At 34.4% G+C, this 17529-nt stretch overlaps 1 protein-coding gene across 1 annotated transcript in view; it reads left to right on the plus strand.

Annotated features, from left to right (window-relative positions):
• Positions 1 to 17529, plus strand: part of BCKDHB (branched chain keto acid dehydrogenase E1 subunit beta) — a 225551-nt gene that overhangs the window by 163226 nt on the left and 44796 nt on the right. Inside the window, exon 8 of the mRNA XM_006143347.3 lies at positions 1421 to 1507. Coding sequence (XP_006143409.1) covers positions 1421 to 1507 — 87 coding nt within the window. The remainder of the gene's footprint in view (positions 1 to 1420; positions 1508 to 17529) is intronic.

Here is a 17529-nt window from a genome sequence, read left to right on the forward strand (position 1 = left end):
ACTTTGAAATGTTTGTGTGTGTGTGTGTGATTGTGGGATATTTTTCTCTTTATATTTCTGGTTAGGTGAAGCCAAATTTAATACGTGACTTCTAAAAGTGGCATAACAAAAGAGAGTCATAAAGAACCACCAAATACCAATATTCTAAGGTTGGCAGTTCTTTGGAGGTGGGATAGTATTCACCAAGGCAGGTGTCTGTAAACTTTTGTTCTTCAGTTATTATTTACTTAGTAGATAAAGTAACTTACTTTCATCATGGCTGCTGGTCATATCTTGGGGTTTAACATCTGTTGGCTGACATTGCTACACACTTTTAAAATTCTAAACTATAATTACCTAGAATGAATGAAATCATTTATGTACATATTTGTACTTAGAAGATTTTATTTCATTTTAATAAAATAGTAACATAGATTTTAAGATCAGTGATATCAAATTGTTAAAAATTTAGAGAGGAAATTACCACTTCTCTCAGGTAATACAGTAATTATTCAACATATTTAAGAATTTTCTTGTGAAATAATTAGTCCCTCCTGAAACTGCAGGCATATTACTATGAAAGCATAGCTATATTTTTTGATTTATTATTGTACAGAGTATTTCATGCACAGAATGAGCAACCACGTTGAACAATTTTTGAGACTATATCCTTATTGTTTGTGATATTTGCTGCAGCAAAGTGGAATTTGGGCCATTAACTAGATTTTGAAACACATTGACAAGAGGACTACAATCCTTTCACTTCTGTAACGATTTCTTACTATCAAGTTTCCTCAACTACCTAGAAGTTTGATTTTTTTCTTTGCTACAACTTTTATGAATTGCTTTTGTGTTTTTCTTTTTCAAAAATGAATACAAAGGAACTTCAAAAAGTTTGGGGGAATATGTAATTAAAGTATCAGTTTATTTTGGTTCAAAATTTTTTGAGATTAATCCATAGCTTTTTTATAAGGTAAATTCTCCTTGAACTTTTTAAAGACCCTCAAGTATTTACTAAGACTGTTTTATTTACATGCAAATATATCCCCCAAATGATCTAAAAGCACTTTTACTCTTAAAGTAACATAAAGAAAAAAATTGATACTGAGATACAGAATTATGAAATACAGTCATTCAGTTTATGTCACAAAAATGTCCTGTAATAATGGATGTGCATTTTAAAATACATACACAGAATTGCAAATCTCATTATTTATTTGTACTGGGATTATACATGATATAGAAATATTTTTTAACAGTATAAAAATCGGATGACGGTTCCTATTTTTAGTTTATTTATAGTTTATTTGATGTAAAATTGAATTAGTGATTTTTATATTTTTTGTGAGTTTACTTCATTTTTATTACAGAATTAAAACTACTATCTTGTGCTTAAATTGTGTATTCTTTCCCAACATCAAATTTCCCTTTTGTCTTTCAGTCTGTGATCAAAACAGGGCGTCTGCTGATCAGTCACGAGGCTCCGTTGACGGGAGGCTTTGCATCAGAGATCAGTTCCACAGTTCAGGTAGAGTGACTTGTTGGCACTGATTCTAACATTTGTGCAATTAATCGCACATGCCTATTCCAGGAAAAAAAAATTACTTATCATGGTATTAAAAATTGTGCCCTTTTAGAGATATACACTTTCCATTATGATTCCACTATCTTTTAGTTAATAAGCTCATTACATGTTCTAACAAAAGAAATCTTAATAAAAGCTGAGAAATTCTTATGGAAAAAAGAAAGATTGAAACGAGTTTGCAAATCTAATTGGGTTATGTTTGCTAGGTTAACAGAAAAAGAAAAATCTTTTAAATTTGAATCTGATAATTCTCTTTTAATAAAACTTAAAGGTGTGAAATGAGTTGAGTATGAAATTGATCTTCAATTTTCACAGCTTTCACCTTCCAAAAATGAGTCTGTCAAAAGCCCATAAGTTAAATTCAATCATTTAACATAATTTATTAGTTCAATTGGAAATAAATTTATGTCATGTATTGGCAATACTTTAGAAATAGTTTTAAAACTTCTGAACAAATCCTATATGCCTCTTTCTGGGTCATTTTACTTAAAATTTTTGTTCATAGATATGCATGACATCATTTCAAGTTTTATTTTTCCTAATTTTTTAAATTAGAAATTAAATAACTACAGTTTAAATTCAGAATATTTTTATAGTTTGCAAACATTTTACTTCTCTTTACTGGTGTTAAAATGCTTTAATTCTTAAGATACATATGAGTAGAGAATTATTTTATAAGTGTATGGCTTAATAATCATATAAAATTTTAATATATGAGTAATGATAAGTTTTAGTTTTTAAAGCAGTAAACAATGACTTTTACCAATAAAATATCTTTATGTGCTGATAGAAAAATTACAGATAATTTAAAATTTGTTCAAATTTATATATACATTTAAAAACTAGATCAAATAATTTATAAATCATGTCAATGAAATTAAACTGTTATTTTTATGTTAGATGTAGTCACTGTCAAGATTAGAAAAGCAAATAGTGAGTTTTGTAGATTTGTTATTTTTCAATTTTCTATATAAATTAAAATTTGAAACATAGTGTTTATCCTTACATTACCTGAGTACCTGGTATTTATTGTACATTTTATTCATTGAGTAGCATAATGTCAAAATGGAGGTAATAAGAATGAATCACTGAAATACCAAGATGTTATTTCAAGCCGGAGGCAAAACTGGAAAAATAAATTGGATTTTCTGACTCCTAGTTAATATGTCGCCTACATAACCATTTGAAACGATAGTGACTCTTATTAATAGAAACTTTGACAGCCCTGTTTGATTGTGTCCAGTGACTGCTTATTATTATCCCCAAATTTTATTTGCATATAATTATGCAAGGAAAACAGGGAGAACATAAAGTTAGAAATTATAACCTTGCTTATGAAGTTTGCTTTCTCCAAGTGTGCTTCTAAAATTTGATTTCCATAAATTATTGGTATAGACTGTAATAGAATGTAACATATTTTTCAGAACTGAAGGGAAATAGTGAATCTTATCTAGTGTCTCTTGGTCTTGAATAATATGTGAACTTCTGTTAATGGAAAAATGTGTCTCAGGCCCCAAGAATACATTAATGCATCCCAGAGTGAGAAACACTGCATTAAGAATTAAACACATTCTCTACAACCAAAATTGAAAATCTTAAAGGTAGTGTCAAAATCAGATCCTGAAATTATGTGATATTACTTGGTGGTAAAAATCGTCAGTGAGGTTATCCAGAATATACAGTCGTATTTATATCATAGAAGGATGACACCAAAACAAGTAATCTTGTTTCAGCCTCAGACTCCACAAATATGTTTGTACAGACTCTTCAGGTGTCTATAGTCTGTAAATAGAGAAATACTACCCTAAACCAATGGTGTTCCTTTTACAGATCAGCATCATCTGGGGTGCTTGTGATTTACCCAGTTTGTAAAAACAGTGGAAAATCTGAGATGAGGACAGGAATCGTAACTAAATGTTAAATGTGCACACAAGCATTCTTTATTCAAAGTCCTCTTCCCCCCAAGAGTAAGATAGAAGTTTTAAATTAATTATAAAATATTCTGTCTTCATGGTAAAGCCACTGAACCAGCTAACCACAGACTGAATTAGGACAATACTGAAAAATGTATAGGGGAATGTACGTTTAATATTTTATCTAGAGTTAGAATTCAGATTTATTACTATAAAGATGAAATTGAAAAGGTCTATGATTCTTGCATAATTCATATTTTATCAGTATAAATAAGAAGTGCAGAAAATGAATTATAATAATATTTTAACAAGCATGATATCCCCAAATATTTGTCTTTTGTAGCTTTTGTCTGTTGATAAGGGAGATAAAAAAAGAAAGTTGGACATTTGACATTTTTTCTCCTTTTTTGATAGTAACATTTGCATATAATTTTGAGTACTCTGAATAACAAAACTTGCTTTTCATCATTTTATATACATATTCAACTAAAGGCAGGGTCCTGTATTGAGCATCTTCTCTACGAAAGGTCTTGCTCCACAATATAATTGAAACCTATATCAAATTACCAGTGCCTTAGGGTGCTTAAACTGAAATCACATTAGTATGAGTTACAGTTGCTCTCACTACTTCAAGTGATTTTTATTTCTGTATTCCTTTTTGTTGCATATACATGTTGCATATACATTGTAAGCTTAAGAAAGATAAACAGGGTTAAGATGTTGAAAGCCAGCTTTCTGGAACTGCAAGGTAAAGGTACACAGAATTTTTCATTGTTGTAATGGAAAAGAAGTTTGAAATTATGGATGATAATTTCAGTATTGTTGAGTAGAATATTGAATTATTCACATTGTTGTATCACAAATGTATTTTTAATGAGAGTGAAAAAATAATTGCTGTACAGGTACCGTTTTGTGGAAGATAGCTGGTAACTTTTTAAAAACATGGGTAATTCTACAAAATTGCTCTTAAAATAGTATTTTAGAAGAATGAAAATAACACGATTGTTTTCAAGTACATTAAAATCTGAACGCTTGTAAGTATGAGGTATTGGCTTATTAAATTTTAAATTATTACCCATATTAAAAATAAAAGATATTCAAGGTAATACAGCATTGTAGCAGCTATTTAAGTTTATAGTTGACATTTCTAGATAGAAATGTTATATCATGCTATATAAAATTAAATATTAAATAAAAGAACCTATTTTACAGAAAATGTTATTAACATTACCACTAAAAATTATTTTTAGTTACAAAGATAAAATATAAAAATAATGAATATAAAATATAGTCATAATTTTTTTATAAAACTCTTTAATTTGTGGCACATGGCTATTTCATCATACAAGTGACATGCCCACATCTTAATTTCTTTCATGCCTGTTGCTTCTTTATAATAAAGCCATTTATTATATTTGTTTTTTAACAATATTTATCATTAGCAGTCTTAGTCTAAAGTAATCTAAACTCACAAGTAATCTGGAGATTATGTTGATTAGGCATAATTCCTTAAGCATATTTATTAATAGTTTCTTTGCAAAATTATATATAGAGAAATAAATGCTTACCAAAAAAAAAAAAAAACCCAACAGGGTATCTAATCTAAGAACTGCTTTGCATTTCTATTAGATTTAATTTGGAAGTAACTAGAAGGCAGAACAAGCCGAGGTCTAGTATATTTGGGCCCCCTCTGGGGAAGATTTCTTTGTCGGTCATCCAAAGCTCTACTGTCTCTTCCCATCTAATTTTACATTCCCATCTGTTCTCGCTTTGGGGTGAGGGAACTTTTTCCTTCTTTTCTTTCATTTGACATATATCGAAACATATGAAATGCTTCTTTTAGAGAGTCATGCATTGTACACCCTGATTTGTGGAAAAGTGCAAAGACAACAGAATTCAGACAGTTCACTGACTCGTTCATTGTGTAGTTTGAACAGAGATTTCATTGTTTCAGAAAATTATGTAAATTAATTTTATACAGTATTTATGTATCTGTAGCTTTAAAAAAAAGGGCTTTCCTGTGCAAAAAAAAAGTGTTAACCTTATCTATTTTAATATTCCCACAAACTAATTTATATGTCCTAGAATACAGTGTTTCACATAAGCATTATTTATTTACATACGGAGACCAAATAATTTGTGGTATTTTAGCAGCTGTAGATAGTGTAATTTCTTTAAACATTATAAAAACCAACCTATATTATTAATTTCCAACACATTCCCATAATGATGAAATAAATCTTGACTCTGATTGAATTATGTGATAGAAAAAAACATTTTTTTCTGGATTCAATGCTCAATAAGAGCGCCAAAAATTTTAGGGATTGTGGTTGGCTTAAAGGTTTGAGTTTTTTTCTTTTTTCTTTTTTTTTCAACACATGGAAGCAATAAGTCTGCAATAAAGAGTCCAATTGGAGAGGATGGTAAGTTTCCATACTATTGTAACATCCTTTCTGTGCGGTCTCTTTTCTTAGAAGAAGAACTCAGAAACTGTGCAGACCAACATATATTTTTTTTAAGGTAATCAGATGCTAACAGTTCAAGAGGATTTTTATAGGGCCTACATGAATTATTATGTACAAAGAAAGTTTCATAACTTCCAAGTTAAGGAATTTGCTTTTCTCATTGCTTCTTGTTAGCAGGATTTTTTCTTTTTCTTATAAACATCATTATTATTAGCAAATTCACATAAGACATCAGTTTAAAGAGCATTAAAAGTCCTATATGATCTTGAGAATTTTTACTGTCATGGAAAATATGTTTAATTAAAATGATCATGTTGGTATTTAGAGGTATCAAAGAAAATTATCAGAGTAGTAATTTGATGAATAGTTCATTGCAATTTTGTAATCTCAATTTAAAACAAAAATGCAAAACATTTTTCAGCAACAATAGATAGGACAATCAGAAGTATATGTCTATACTGAAAAATGGAACTAGAGCATCAGAAAAGCAGTTTATAAAATTGAGTGTTCAGGTACATGATGGCCTTTTTAAAATGCAATTTTGCTTTGAAACATATCAAATATTCTTAAACAGCCTCTTTGCCCACAGAGAGGAACAAAAGTCTAGATCTTTCCAAGGATGCACTGTGGATGGGGCTGTTCTTATCACTGTTTGTACCTAAATCTACATTATACTCTATGTTCCTCTCCCTCCCTCTGACCACACTTGGTCCTATCCTCCTTGGCTCGTGATCGTGTGGCCTAGTGTCAGCCATCAGCCATCTCTCATACTCATTCTTCGCTAGGTGGTGTCAGCTATTTGTATGACTACTCCTGTCAACTTCAAATTGAAATCCTCACTATTTAACCTAATAAGCATTAGACTCAAAATTCCAGCTTCATACTAATTATGATTAAAAAAAGCAAATTTTTTTATATCTGAAATAGTTTATGTGGAAAGATTTTGCACATGAAAGAATGAGAAAAGGTATTTTTCCTGTGGCCCTTTTGTCTCCAGTCTGCTGGTCACATGGGCCTAGTGTCTATTTCTTGAGTGGTAATTCCTGTAACCATTTTTTATTGACTACTCTGGGCACAACATTAATAAAAGCATTTTATCCAAGAAACAGAGTCATTGTGTCAGAGACATATAGAATTAATTAGCGGAAATAGACGATTAGCGAAAAACTGTAGTGTGTTACATGTTAGATAGAGTACATGGAGGAATGTAGGATTATAAAGTACTTGATCACCTAATCCAGACAGCTGAAAGAACTGTTGAAGGATGAGTATGATGCTAGTAGAGAATGTAGGTGGGCATTCCAGGCAAAAGGAACTAAAAGAATAAGGAGGTAGAGGGACCAGCAGATGGCATAACGGTTATAGCACTGGACTCTCACGTAGTCAATGGCGGTTCGGGTCCTAGATCCAGCTGCTTAAAATTTACACCCAGCATGAGTATGTGCATGCCCAAGATCCCAAGAGAAGAATGGCAATGTGGCCATCCTCCTGGAGGGTGATTTCTTGCTTTCTGTCTCTCTCTGTCTGCCTGTCTCTCCAGTGTGTACATGTGCCCTATAGCAAAAATACTCTTTAAAAAGAAAGAATAAGGAGGTAGGAAAAGGGTTTGATATTCTAAAGATTAAAGTGGTTTTGGTGAAATTTGAGAGTAGCTTGTGAGGCTGTTGCATAAAGTAAGGCTTAAGTACATAGGCACATCTGCACAGTCCAAGTGAGGCCTGAGGTCAGCGGGGCCAGTCAAGGTGGCTGTATCTACCTGCCCCGTAGTGAAGTCCCAGAGAGCAGTGGTCTATTGGGCAGATGACTATCTGGGTCTACCACATTAAGGAACTATGAGATGTGGGGGAGAGTGCAGAACTGGAAACTGTGTCAAGGGTGATTGTTTCGAGTATAAAAGTCCAATTTATATTTAAATTAGATGCCAAAGCAGTGTAAAATTATAAACATACACTACACACATATAGATGTAAATTCTAGTTTCCCATGTAATGTATTTAAAATATACCTTATAAGAGTTCCTGGCAAATAGGAACTAGTGGGAACTCAAACAAAGACGGTCATAGTTATTATTATCATTATTTAAGCGCACGTATGCACACACTCAAGATCCTGAGAGGAGAATGGAAGAGAAGGGATTGCTGCATGGCCATCCCCGGGGAGATGATTTCTTGTTTTCTATCTCTCTCTGTCTCTCTCGCTCTCCAGTGAGTACATGTGGCCTACACACGCTGGGCATAACTTTTAAGCAGCTGGATTATGCAAAACAAAGCATAAAGGATTTTAAGCAGGAGACTAATATAGATGGACTTATATGTCAGAAAACCTCTTTGGCAGTTGTGTTGAGGGTACATTAGAGATAGATGAGGCAGAAAGAATAGAAATTTATTTAAAAACTATTTGAGCAATCTAGGTAAGAGATTTGAGAATCTTTTTTTTTTAAAGAATTATTTTATTTAACTTTATTTATTTTAATTTAATTTGACCAGGGAGGGACAGCAAGAAAGAGAGAGAGGGAATGTGAGAAAGCATGCCACCAAGTTCAGGGCTTGAACTGGGGTTGGCCTTGTGGGAGTCTAGTGCCCTTAACCACTGTGCCACCTGCCAGCCCCTTGAGGGTTTCTTAAACCAAGGGCATGGAAGTAGGGTTGGGGAGAAAGGTAGATTTTAGAGAGAGTAGGACTGAATCTGAGAGAAGGACTCGCTTATTGATTCAATGGGTGAGGGGCAAGGCCTGAAATGAGTGATGGAGAAACAGGCAGGAGTCGAGAATAGCTGGGTTTGTAGGTGCTGATTTTTGAACTAAGATGCAGTTTGACTAAGATGATATCACAGAAAAATAGGGTAAAGCACATTTTTTATGCAACATGATGAATGTGTTAAGGACTTGTAGAATATAAACCGAGGAAGACGTGTGTCTTTAGAGCTCAGGAGAGAATCCAAAGTCTGGGGAAATGTTAAAGATTCATTATTTTTTGGTGATAGCTGAGGCCTGGGTCTATAGATAAGATCACACAGGCTGCCCCGTAGTGAAGTCCCAGAGAGCAGTGGTCTATTGGGCAGATGACTATCTGGTCACGCACGCACACGCGCCTGGCGTGAGTTTAAGCCATTGGATCTGGGACTCAAACCGTGGTCAACTACTTGGGAATGCAGTGACATAGCCATTATGCCAACTGCTGATCCCAAGAAAGGAAATATCTTTTTTCTTTCTTTCTTTCTTTGTTTTGGAGAGGTTTTTGCTATAGGGCACGTGCGCTCACCAGACAGACAGAGAGAGACAGAGAGACAGAAAGTGAGAAATCACCTCCCAGAGGGGATGGCCACGCCGCAATCTCTTCTCCTCCATTCTCCTCCCGGGATCTTGGGCACGCACACACACGCACCCTGCTTGAGTTTAAGTCACCAGATCCGGGACTTGAACCGCAGTCGACTACGTGGGAGTCCAGCGACAAAGCCATTATGCTAACTGCTGGTCCCAAGACGGGAAATTTCTAAAAAAGAATCTCCCTAGGTCCATTCATATTTAAGAGGAAGAAAAGCTATGAAGGAGGTTGAGAGGGGGAAGACCAGAGAAGATGAAGGAAGTAGGAGAAAGCCATTACAGAAAAGTGGGAGAGTGTCACCATGAAATATATGGCCAACAGGATAAAATGCCTCCAGAGTTTAAGTCAGCAAAAGGCTGATGATTGTACCAACTGGAAGACATTGGAGGCGCGATGAAAGCAGAGGAGTGTCCTGGATGGCAGCCAGATTTTATTTGCGCTGGTGAGTACATGAGTGATGAAGATTTGACATAGCAAATGTAGGCTACTATTTCCAGAAACTTGACTTTCAAGGAACAAAGTAGTTAGAAATGGGTTCCATCTTGTAATGCTATTTACGTATCACAGAGTGCCGAAATGGGTTCCATCTTGTAATGCTATTTACGGCTCACAGAGTGCCATTTTTTCAATGGGAAGCCCTTCCTGGCAGCCTCCTTAACTTCTCTCTCTCCCTGCTGCTTCCTCCTCATCCTCTCCCCTCTTATCACCCTCCAGCCTATTCAGTGATTAGGTTTTTAAATGTCATTCAAATCTTCCCTTTTCTTTGTATTCCTCTAATAAACTCTAAATGAACTTAATAGAAGAAACCACAAAACATAAAAGAAAACTGTAGAAAGTAACAGATATTGGAATGGAATGGGTATGAAATTTTTAGAAACATAAAATAGGTTCAATCATTTGTCACAGATTAATGTATTTGCATAAAATGAAAAATTTTATATGACAGACAAGCACAGTTAAAAGGGGAATGACAACAAGGAACATGTTGGAACACATGGTAAAAGATGAACATGTGTACTCTATTAAGTGTTCTTGAAAGGCAATGTGAAAATTAATAGAAGCTTTATTTAAAAGGTCAGAGACAGATTATTCTTAGAACTATTAAAGGCCAGTGAACATGAAAAAATATGCAACTTATGGATCAAAATGCTAAAGGTTAAAGATTTATTAAAAAATGAGATATTCATACAATGTGTTATGCATAAGAGTGTCATGCCTAAAAATAAATTATATTTTGTGCTGAAATGGTACAGAGTGAATATAAAGAAACAGATTAATTTTTCCAGGAAATCAGTTGAAGAATATGTGTCAAGCCTCTTCTAAGTGTATATATTCTTTGACTCAGAAATTCTAGGAGTCCTCACTTAAGAGTTAAATACAAAAATGTGTATTTGCAAAAAATTTATATATTTATCAATTTATTTGTTGTGATTTTCAAGTCACTGGGTCCAAGTCTTGAACCATGGTCAATCATGTGGAAATCCAGCACCCTAACCACCATGCTACCTGCTAGCCCCAAAATGTTGTTCTTTTCAGTGCTGTTTATCTGATAGCAAAATATCAAAGGATAATTTTGGAAACAATGATAGCAGGAATATATTTGAGTAAATTATGATTTACATGTGCCATTTTATGAATCATATTGTATGAATGCTATAGATTTATTAAAATCATTAAAAGTAGTAGTTGACAATATTCATATGTATATAACATTAAATAAAAACTCATTATGCAAATCTACAGATGTTTTACTTGCCTAATTTTGTGAGAAGAAAACATACATGCATACATCTAGGCAAAAAAACACAAATTAAGGCTTGTATTGATTTATGTTTTCTTCCTAATAATTTCTTCATTTTATATATTATATATGTGTATATAGACACACACACACACACACACACACGTCACTTTCATAATAATTACAAGCTTTATTACAATTAAATGTTTGTCCTGCATGGCAAAGTTAACATTCTAATTCCAGGATTTTTTTTTAATATTAAAGCCCACTTCGCTCATTAAGTTGACTTTAAAAAAAATTCATATTATTTTATTTTGACATGATTCCTTAGGCAAGTACATATGAATTTTGGAACTTGCTATTCAGAGAAAGGGGGGTTACTTACTCAGAATTATGATGTGGGATAGTTTTAAAAGTAGTTAAACCTCACTGCATAGATTTAGTTATTTTACAGTTAGCATTTGACTTCCACATGTATGGCATGTATTTGATTCATTGCTGTCATTAAAAGTTGGAGCCACATTATATTGAGGTATTTAGATCATTTAATATTCCTGTGTTAACTGTCAACGATACTGAAACTAACATTACTAGCATGTAACCGATACTAACATTGGGTTCACGGATTATTTTCCCTTCCTTCTTTTGGTATTAGCTGCATGATGAATTGCCATCATTCTTTTTGGAAACTTTCTATATGTAAGCCACTCAGAAAAAAGATCATCCACATTCCGTGTCTCTGGATAAGTGCCCCAGTTTCTCTCATGCCATCCTTAATATTTTTCCCGTCAGATATCGTCTCCTGAATTAAAAGGTACATGCATATCAAGCCTCCCTCTTCTTCGTGACTTCTCATTAGCATTTTGTTGTGTCTTTTGGTGATGTCCCAAGACTTCTTCTGACCATTCCCCTTAGTTAAGACTGATGGATCTGCCAGTCAGATGGGAAAGGAAGTGTGCTCAACTAAAAGTTAATGTTATGAACATGTAGCCCTCCATCATGAATTGAAAGCACGAGGTAGAGACCATTTAGACCATGTGGCTTCCACAATTGCCTTCGTTTTAAGCTAGCACCTCCCTGATACCCAGTCTGGTATAGCCCTCACTGTCTGAGCCTTCTATGTCTGATTACTATCCTCAAGGCCAGAGCAATGTTTGCAAGTGTTTGGTTGTTTAGTGTCCTTTCCCCGATAAGAAGACAAACTATATGAGCTTGAGGACTGGGTCTGGCTTTCCTCCAGAAGCCTGGTTCCTTAGAGCCATGCCTAGCATTAAGTGGGCATCTAATTGAAGTGTTTGTCCCAAGCATCACTACTGTTAGCAATTTCTTTGAAAGAGAGTGTTATTTTTCCTGGTTTATGATATATATATATATGTTATATATATTTATATATTACATATATGCATATATTTATATATAGTGTATAATTATATACACATTACATATCATATAACATGTATGATATATAATACATATATACAAAATACATATTTCTAAAATTCAAATGTGCATGCCTAAGGAATCATCAAATATATGTGTATTATATAACATATTTTAAATTTATATTTAATATATTAATTTATATATTTAATGTTATATTATGTATTATATTATTATGTGTATATATATATTTTTGACATGATTCCTTAGGCACATACACTTGAATTTTAGAAATTGCTCTTCAGAGTGGTGGAGGTTACTTAGAATTATGATCAGGGATAATTTTGAAAGCAAACCTTCACAGCATAGGTTCAGTTATTCTGCAGGTTAGCAACTGACTTCTACACACATGGCACATGTAATATCTAGTATAAGATAATATAAATGTTTATATATTCTTAGACACAAAAATTGCTAGATTGAACTATTCTCTTTATACACTATTGTTCCAGCTTCTTGCCATAGGGCAGGCTCCACCACGCCCACTATTGCTCCAGCTTCTTGGCCAAAAACATTTAAAAAATTTTTTTTAGTTTTAGTTTTGTCTTTGTTAACTTCAGAAATGGACATGGATAGGGACCAGCAGTTGGTGTAATGGCAATGTCGCTGGACTCCCATATAGACGACCGCGTTTCAAGTCCCGGATGGTTCGAGTCCTGGACCCGGTGGCTTAAACTCACGCCGGGCACATGTGCATGCGTGCCTAAGATCCGAAGAGGGGAATGGAGAAGGAGGGATTGTAGCGTGGCCATCCACCCTGGCGGGTGATTTCTCACTGTCTCTCTATCTCTCTCTGTCTTTCTGGCAAGCACACATGCCTTATACGAAAAACCTCTCCCTCCAAGCCCCCCCCCCAAAAAAAGAAAATAAATGGGTATGGATATTATATGCCATTGCCACTTTTCCCATTCAAAAAAGCATTTTTTTAAAAAAAATAAACCTGGGTGTTTGTTGTTTTTGTTTTTTATTTTTTTCCTCATAATTCTCTAGTGAGGCTAAGGAATACATTTATATATTTACCAATGAAGTTCTATAGCATGACTAGGCTATTTAATTGTAAAATCGTTTCTTTAAAAATAAGAAGCATTACTCTCCTTAATAAGTTACAGTGATTTTTTTTATTATTTGGTATGTTTACAATTTCTTTAGCACCTCAGCAATTGTAGTTTTCCATTCAGGGCAATGATCCTTGACAGGTTGAGCCTGTCTCCTAATGATAGAACTAAATTTCTTAGTTAGTTTGTCACGCCCCTGGTAGGCAGTAGAGTTGGTGATGCTGAAAGCTCATTTTATTTTAGTAATTTAGTGTAATTAAATTTACAGATCAAATTAGTTTATGCCTTATAAGGGCTTTCATTTCTTTTCATGAATGAGTTCATAGCCCACCAAAACATGTGTTTGAAAATAGACATTAAAATAGAGATTTATTACTGCTAATGGATTTTCAGCTCGGCTTGATTTTAAACACTTGTGGAAATTAAGACACGCTACAGTCAGCACATTACAAAACACAGGCAGTTGAAAGTGAAAGCTAGAAGTGGAAATCATCTCACTTGTAATTGTTCTGATTTTTCAAACCTATCAATATTAATATAAGTGATTAAGATGGTCATTTTAACTTGCAGAAATATCTGAAATTTGCATCTGATTGGGAAATGTTGAATGTTTATTTTCTTTCAAGTTAAGTTAAAGAAGGGACTTTATTTTTACTTCCTGATCCATTTAAGGGACATACTATTCTGTTTTAATATTTTAGAAGACCAGATGATATTTATTATTTAAGATTTTTCAGGTTTTTGCCATAGGGCATGTGTGCTCACCAGAGAAGGAGAGTGAGAAATCTCCCCCTGGGGGGATACCATACCACAAGCCCTTCTCCCCCATTCTCTTCTCAGGATTTTGGGGACACACACAAACACACACACACGTGCACCTGATTTTCAAGTCATCAGATCTGGACCAAACCATGGTCGACCGTGTGGAAGTCCAGCGCCTTAACCACCATCCAACCTGCTGGCCCCTTATATAATTTTTATTTTATTTTAGATGGTCCAGAGAATCTGTCTTTATTAAAATTATTAGCCAAAAATGATGTAATTGATGAGTATTCTTTTAAAGAGGTCTAAATATTTATTCTTTCAAAAGTGACTTGGAGGCCCAGCCATAGGGGTGCGCAATAGGGACACTGTCGAGTGATGCTGGAGGTCATATAGAAAGACTCCAGGCTGACATGCTCGGTCTACCTGAATATGGCAGCTGCTCCCATGGGCACAGCCAGGGTCCTCGCTGGCAGGAAGGCAGCAGGGAGGACCACAGTGTGAAGACTCTAGCCAGAAAACCCCTCTCTCCTTGTCTTTCTGACTCTCCTTTTCTCTCAGAAAAAAAAAAAAAAAGTGACTTAGGGTGACTGACATGTCAAAACCCACATTTATTTATACATCATCTACAGCTGTTGTTGTGCCATTGCTTAAAACAAATCCTGTTTACTTTCTATCTTCTTTGCTAAGCTGATTTATCTATTCTTTCCGTGAGAGAGAAAGAGAGAAAGAAACAGACAGAGAAGCAGGTGCCCACTAGGGCCTTCTTGTGGTAATCCCCCAGTGTTACCTGGCTGGACCACGAGGAAGAGCACACTTGGCCGCTCACGGAGGTCCCAGGACGTAGCCTAGAACCTCTCCCATGTGGGTCCAGCTGTGGTACTGTTATGCCACCACCTGGCCTTTATTAACCTGTTTGATAGGTTTCATTTGTTATCTTTTTTTTTTCTTCTTTTTTTGGAGTGGTTTTTGCTATAGGGCGCATGCGCTCGCCAGACAGACAGAGAGAGAGATAGAAAGCGAGAAATCACCCCCTAGAGGGGATGGCCACGCTGCAATCCCTTCTCCTCCATTCTCCTCTCAGGATCTTGGGCACGCATGCACATGCGCCTGGCATGAGTTTTAAGCCACCGGGTCCAGGATACGAACCGCAGTCGACTACGTGGGAGTCCAGCAACATAGACATTACGCTAACTGCTGTTCCCGACAGTGGGTCCAGCCTTCCATGAAGGGTCCTCTACACCACCTGTTGGACTGGAAGTTTATTTTTTGGTGTTAAAGAATGGAGTATGATCACCTATGATGTATTGATCTGTTATGTATACCTCAGTCATTTAAAGCATCATTTTATTTTATAGGTATTGGTTTTCATGAGTATTTGGCCATGTGTATATCACATAGATCTGACATCTATATTAGGCTACATTTATCTAAAGAAGAAATGTTCAGAAATATATAGTAAGTGACCACAGAGTTTCAGCTTCTCTATCAGATTAAGGAGAGCTGAACTGGTAGGGAGGGAGTAGGGAAATGAGACCCACTTTAGGAAGCTTGTCATACCCAGAGACCTGAGTTTGTAGTTGACTAATGATGCCCATATACTTGGTCTTCCAAAGTGGGACAGCAGACATTACCTGGTGTTGCTTGATATAAACCAGCATACGTCATTATGTTACATCATGAGAGTATGTCAACCACCACTTAAATGTATCTAAAATAATTTAAAGGTTTTTTTCCCCAAATTGGGTGCTTACTGGTTAATATTATGAACAAAGTAAAGATAAAAATAAAATTGTCTTTTCATTTTTAGCTTCTCTACAAATCTATTAATAGCAATTGTTATTTGCAAGTTTGGCTTTTTAAAATAATTGCTGAAGAGGCAAATTACATTGTTTTCTAGTGGTAATTAGGGATCTAGGGAAACTTATTAATCATTTCAGTGTATCTATTCTTTAGTAAACTTTATTTTCATTACATTAAATCATATTACTAAAGGCCTGAAATTATTCTATAAAAATGTATTTAACAGCATACTGACCTGTTGTTCATCAACCATATGTTTTTTAAAAAAATGCCTCACTGAAAAATAGCCACTTGGTAAGAACAAGATCTCATAGAAAGTAGGGGTTAGGAGCAAATACATATGATATTAAATATACTTTAAATAAATATTTAAAATAAGATTAAAAAAAAGGACACTACTTCCAAAAGAAACTAATAATGGGTGTTCGCCTATTGCTTAGATATTTGTTCCCCCAGTGATTTTCAGTTCAGAGAATACTACTGTAATTGTCTGATTGCCTAAGGCAGAAACTCCCCAAAATATTATGGTGCAGAGATTATATGTAATCTAAGATTTTAAACCACTTTTTATTATATTGCAAGTCACATCACCTACATCCATATTCACATCTGTGTTCATGTGTGTAATTGCTTTTTCATAAATACCAGTGAATCTGTCCAGCCTCTTCACAAATCACCCTGTTTAAGAATATGATTTTCATTGCCTGGTCTTTGTTCATATGTGGAGTGGCTGCAGCAATACAATATTATGAAGCTTAGGGGCAGGGGAAGCGGTGTTGAGAGTGCTAGTGGTTAAATGTCCTTTTGTTTAAGAGGATAGAATATATTTGTGAATATAAAAATAGATGTCACATTTTAAAATTCTGGTGAACAGAGAGAAAACCTTTTTCTCAAAACAGAAGTTGGCAGAATCTTCATTGCTACAAGATTATGGAATCTCTAATCTGTGTATTTCTAGAACTTTAGAGTCTTTTTTGGGGGGAAAGAGGGAGTTTCTTTGTATTGCTGTTATTTGAGCTAGTAAGGCATTTTAGACAAAATAGTTGTATATAAAAACTTTATTGCACGATATAAACTTTAAGCTAAAAATAGCCTCCTTTACATTGGCTCCATGACTACTTTATAAGTCATATAATAGTACAATGTTGAATTTCTTTTTTGAGAAGATAAGACTGCCAAGTATATCAGCAGATGAAGTAATATTCAGTTGTACTGATTAGCTACAAAAACATCAAGATATGAACAAGCCATAATGAATTCTACAAAATAGTGAGTGCTTGTGATCTTAAATGATAAATAGTTAATAATTTGTCAGTTGGTGTGGTTGGTCAGTTCACGTAATATCTTGGTTTGCTATAGTAGAAAATTGAGTTGCTAGATACTATCTTACATTCTAGTCCTTTTTTTTTTTTTTTTTTTTTTTAAATTTTTCCATGAAAGAGGGGGAAAAAAGGGGGAGGGGG

The sequence above is a fragment of the Tupaia chinensis genome, unplaced genomic scaffold (genome assembly GCF_000334495.1).
Source record: "Tupaia chinensis unplaced genomic scaffold, TupChi_1.0 Scaffold000097_1, whole genome shotgun sequence".
In the NCBI taxonomy this organism is placed as follows: domain Eukaryota; kingdom Metazoa; phylum Chordata; class Mammalia; order Scandentia; family Tupaiidae; genus Tupaia; species Tupaia belangeri.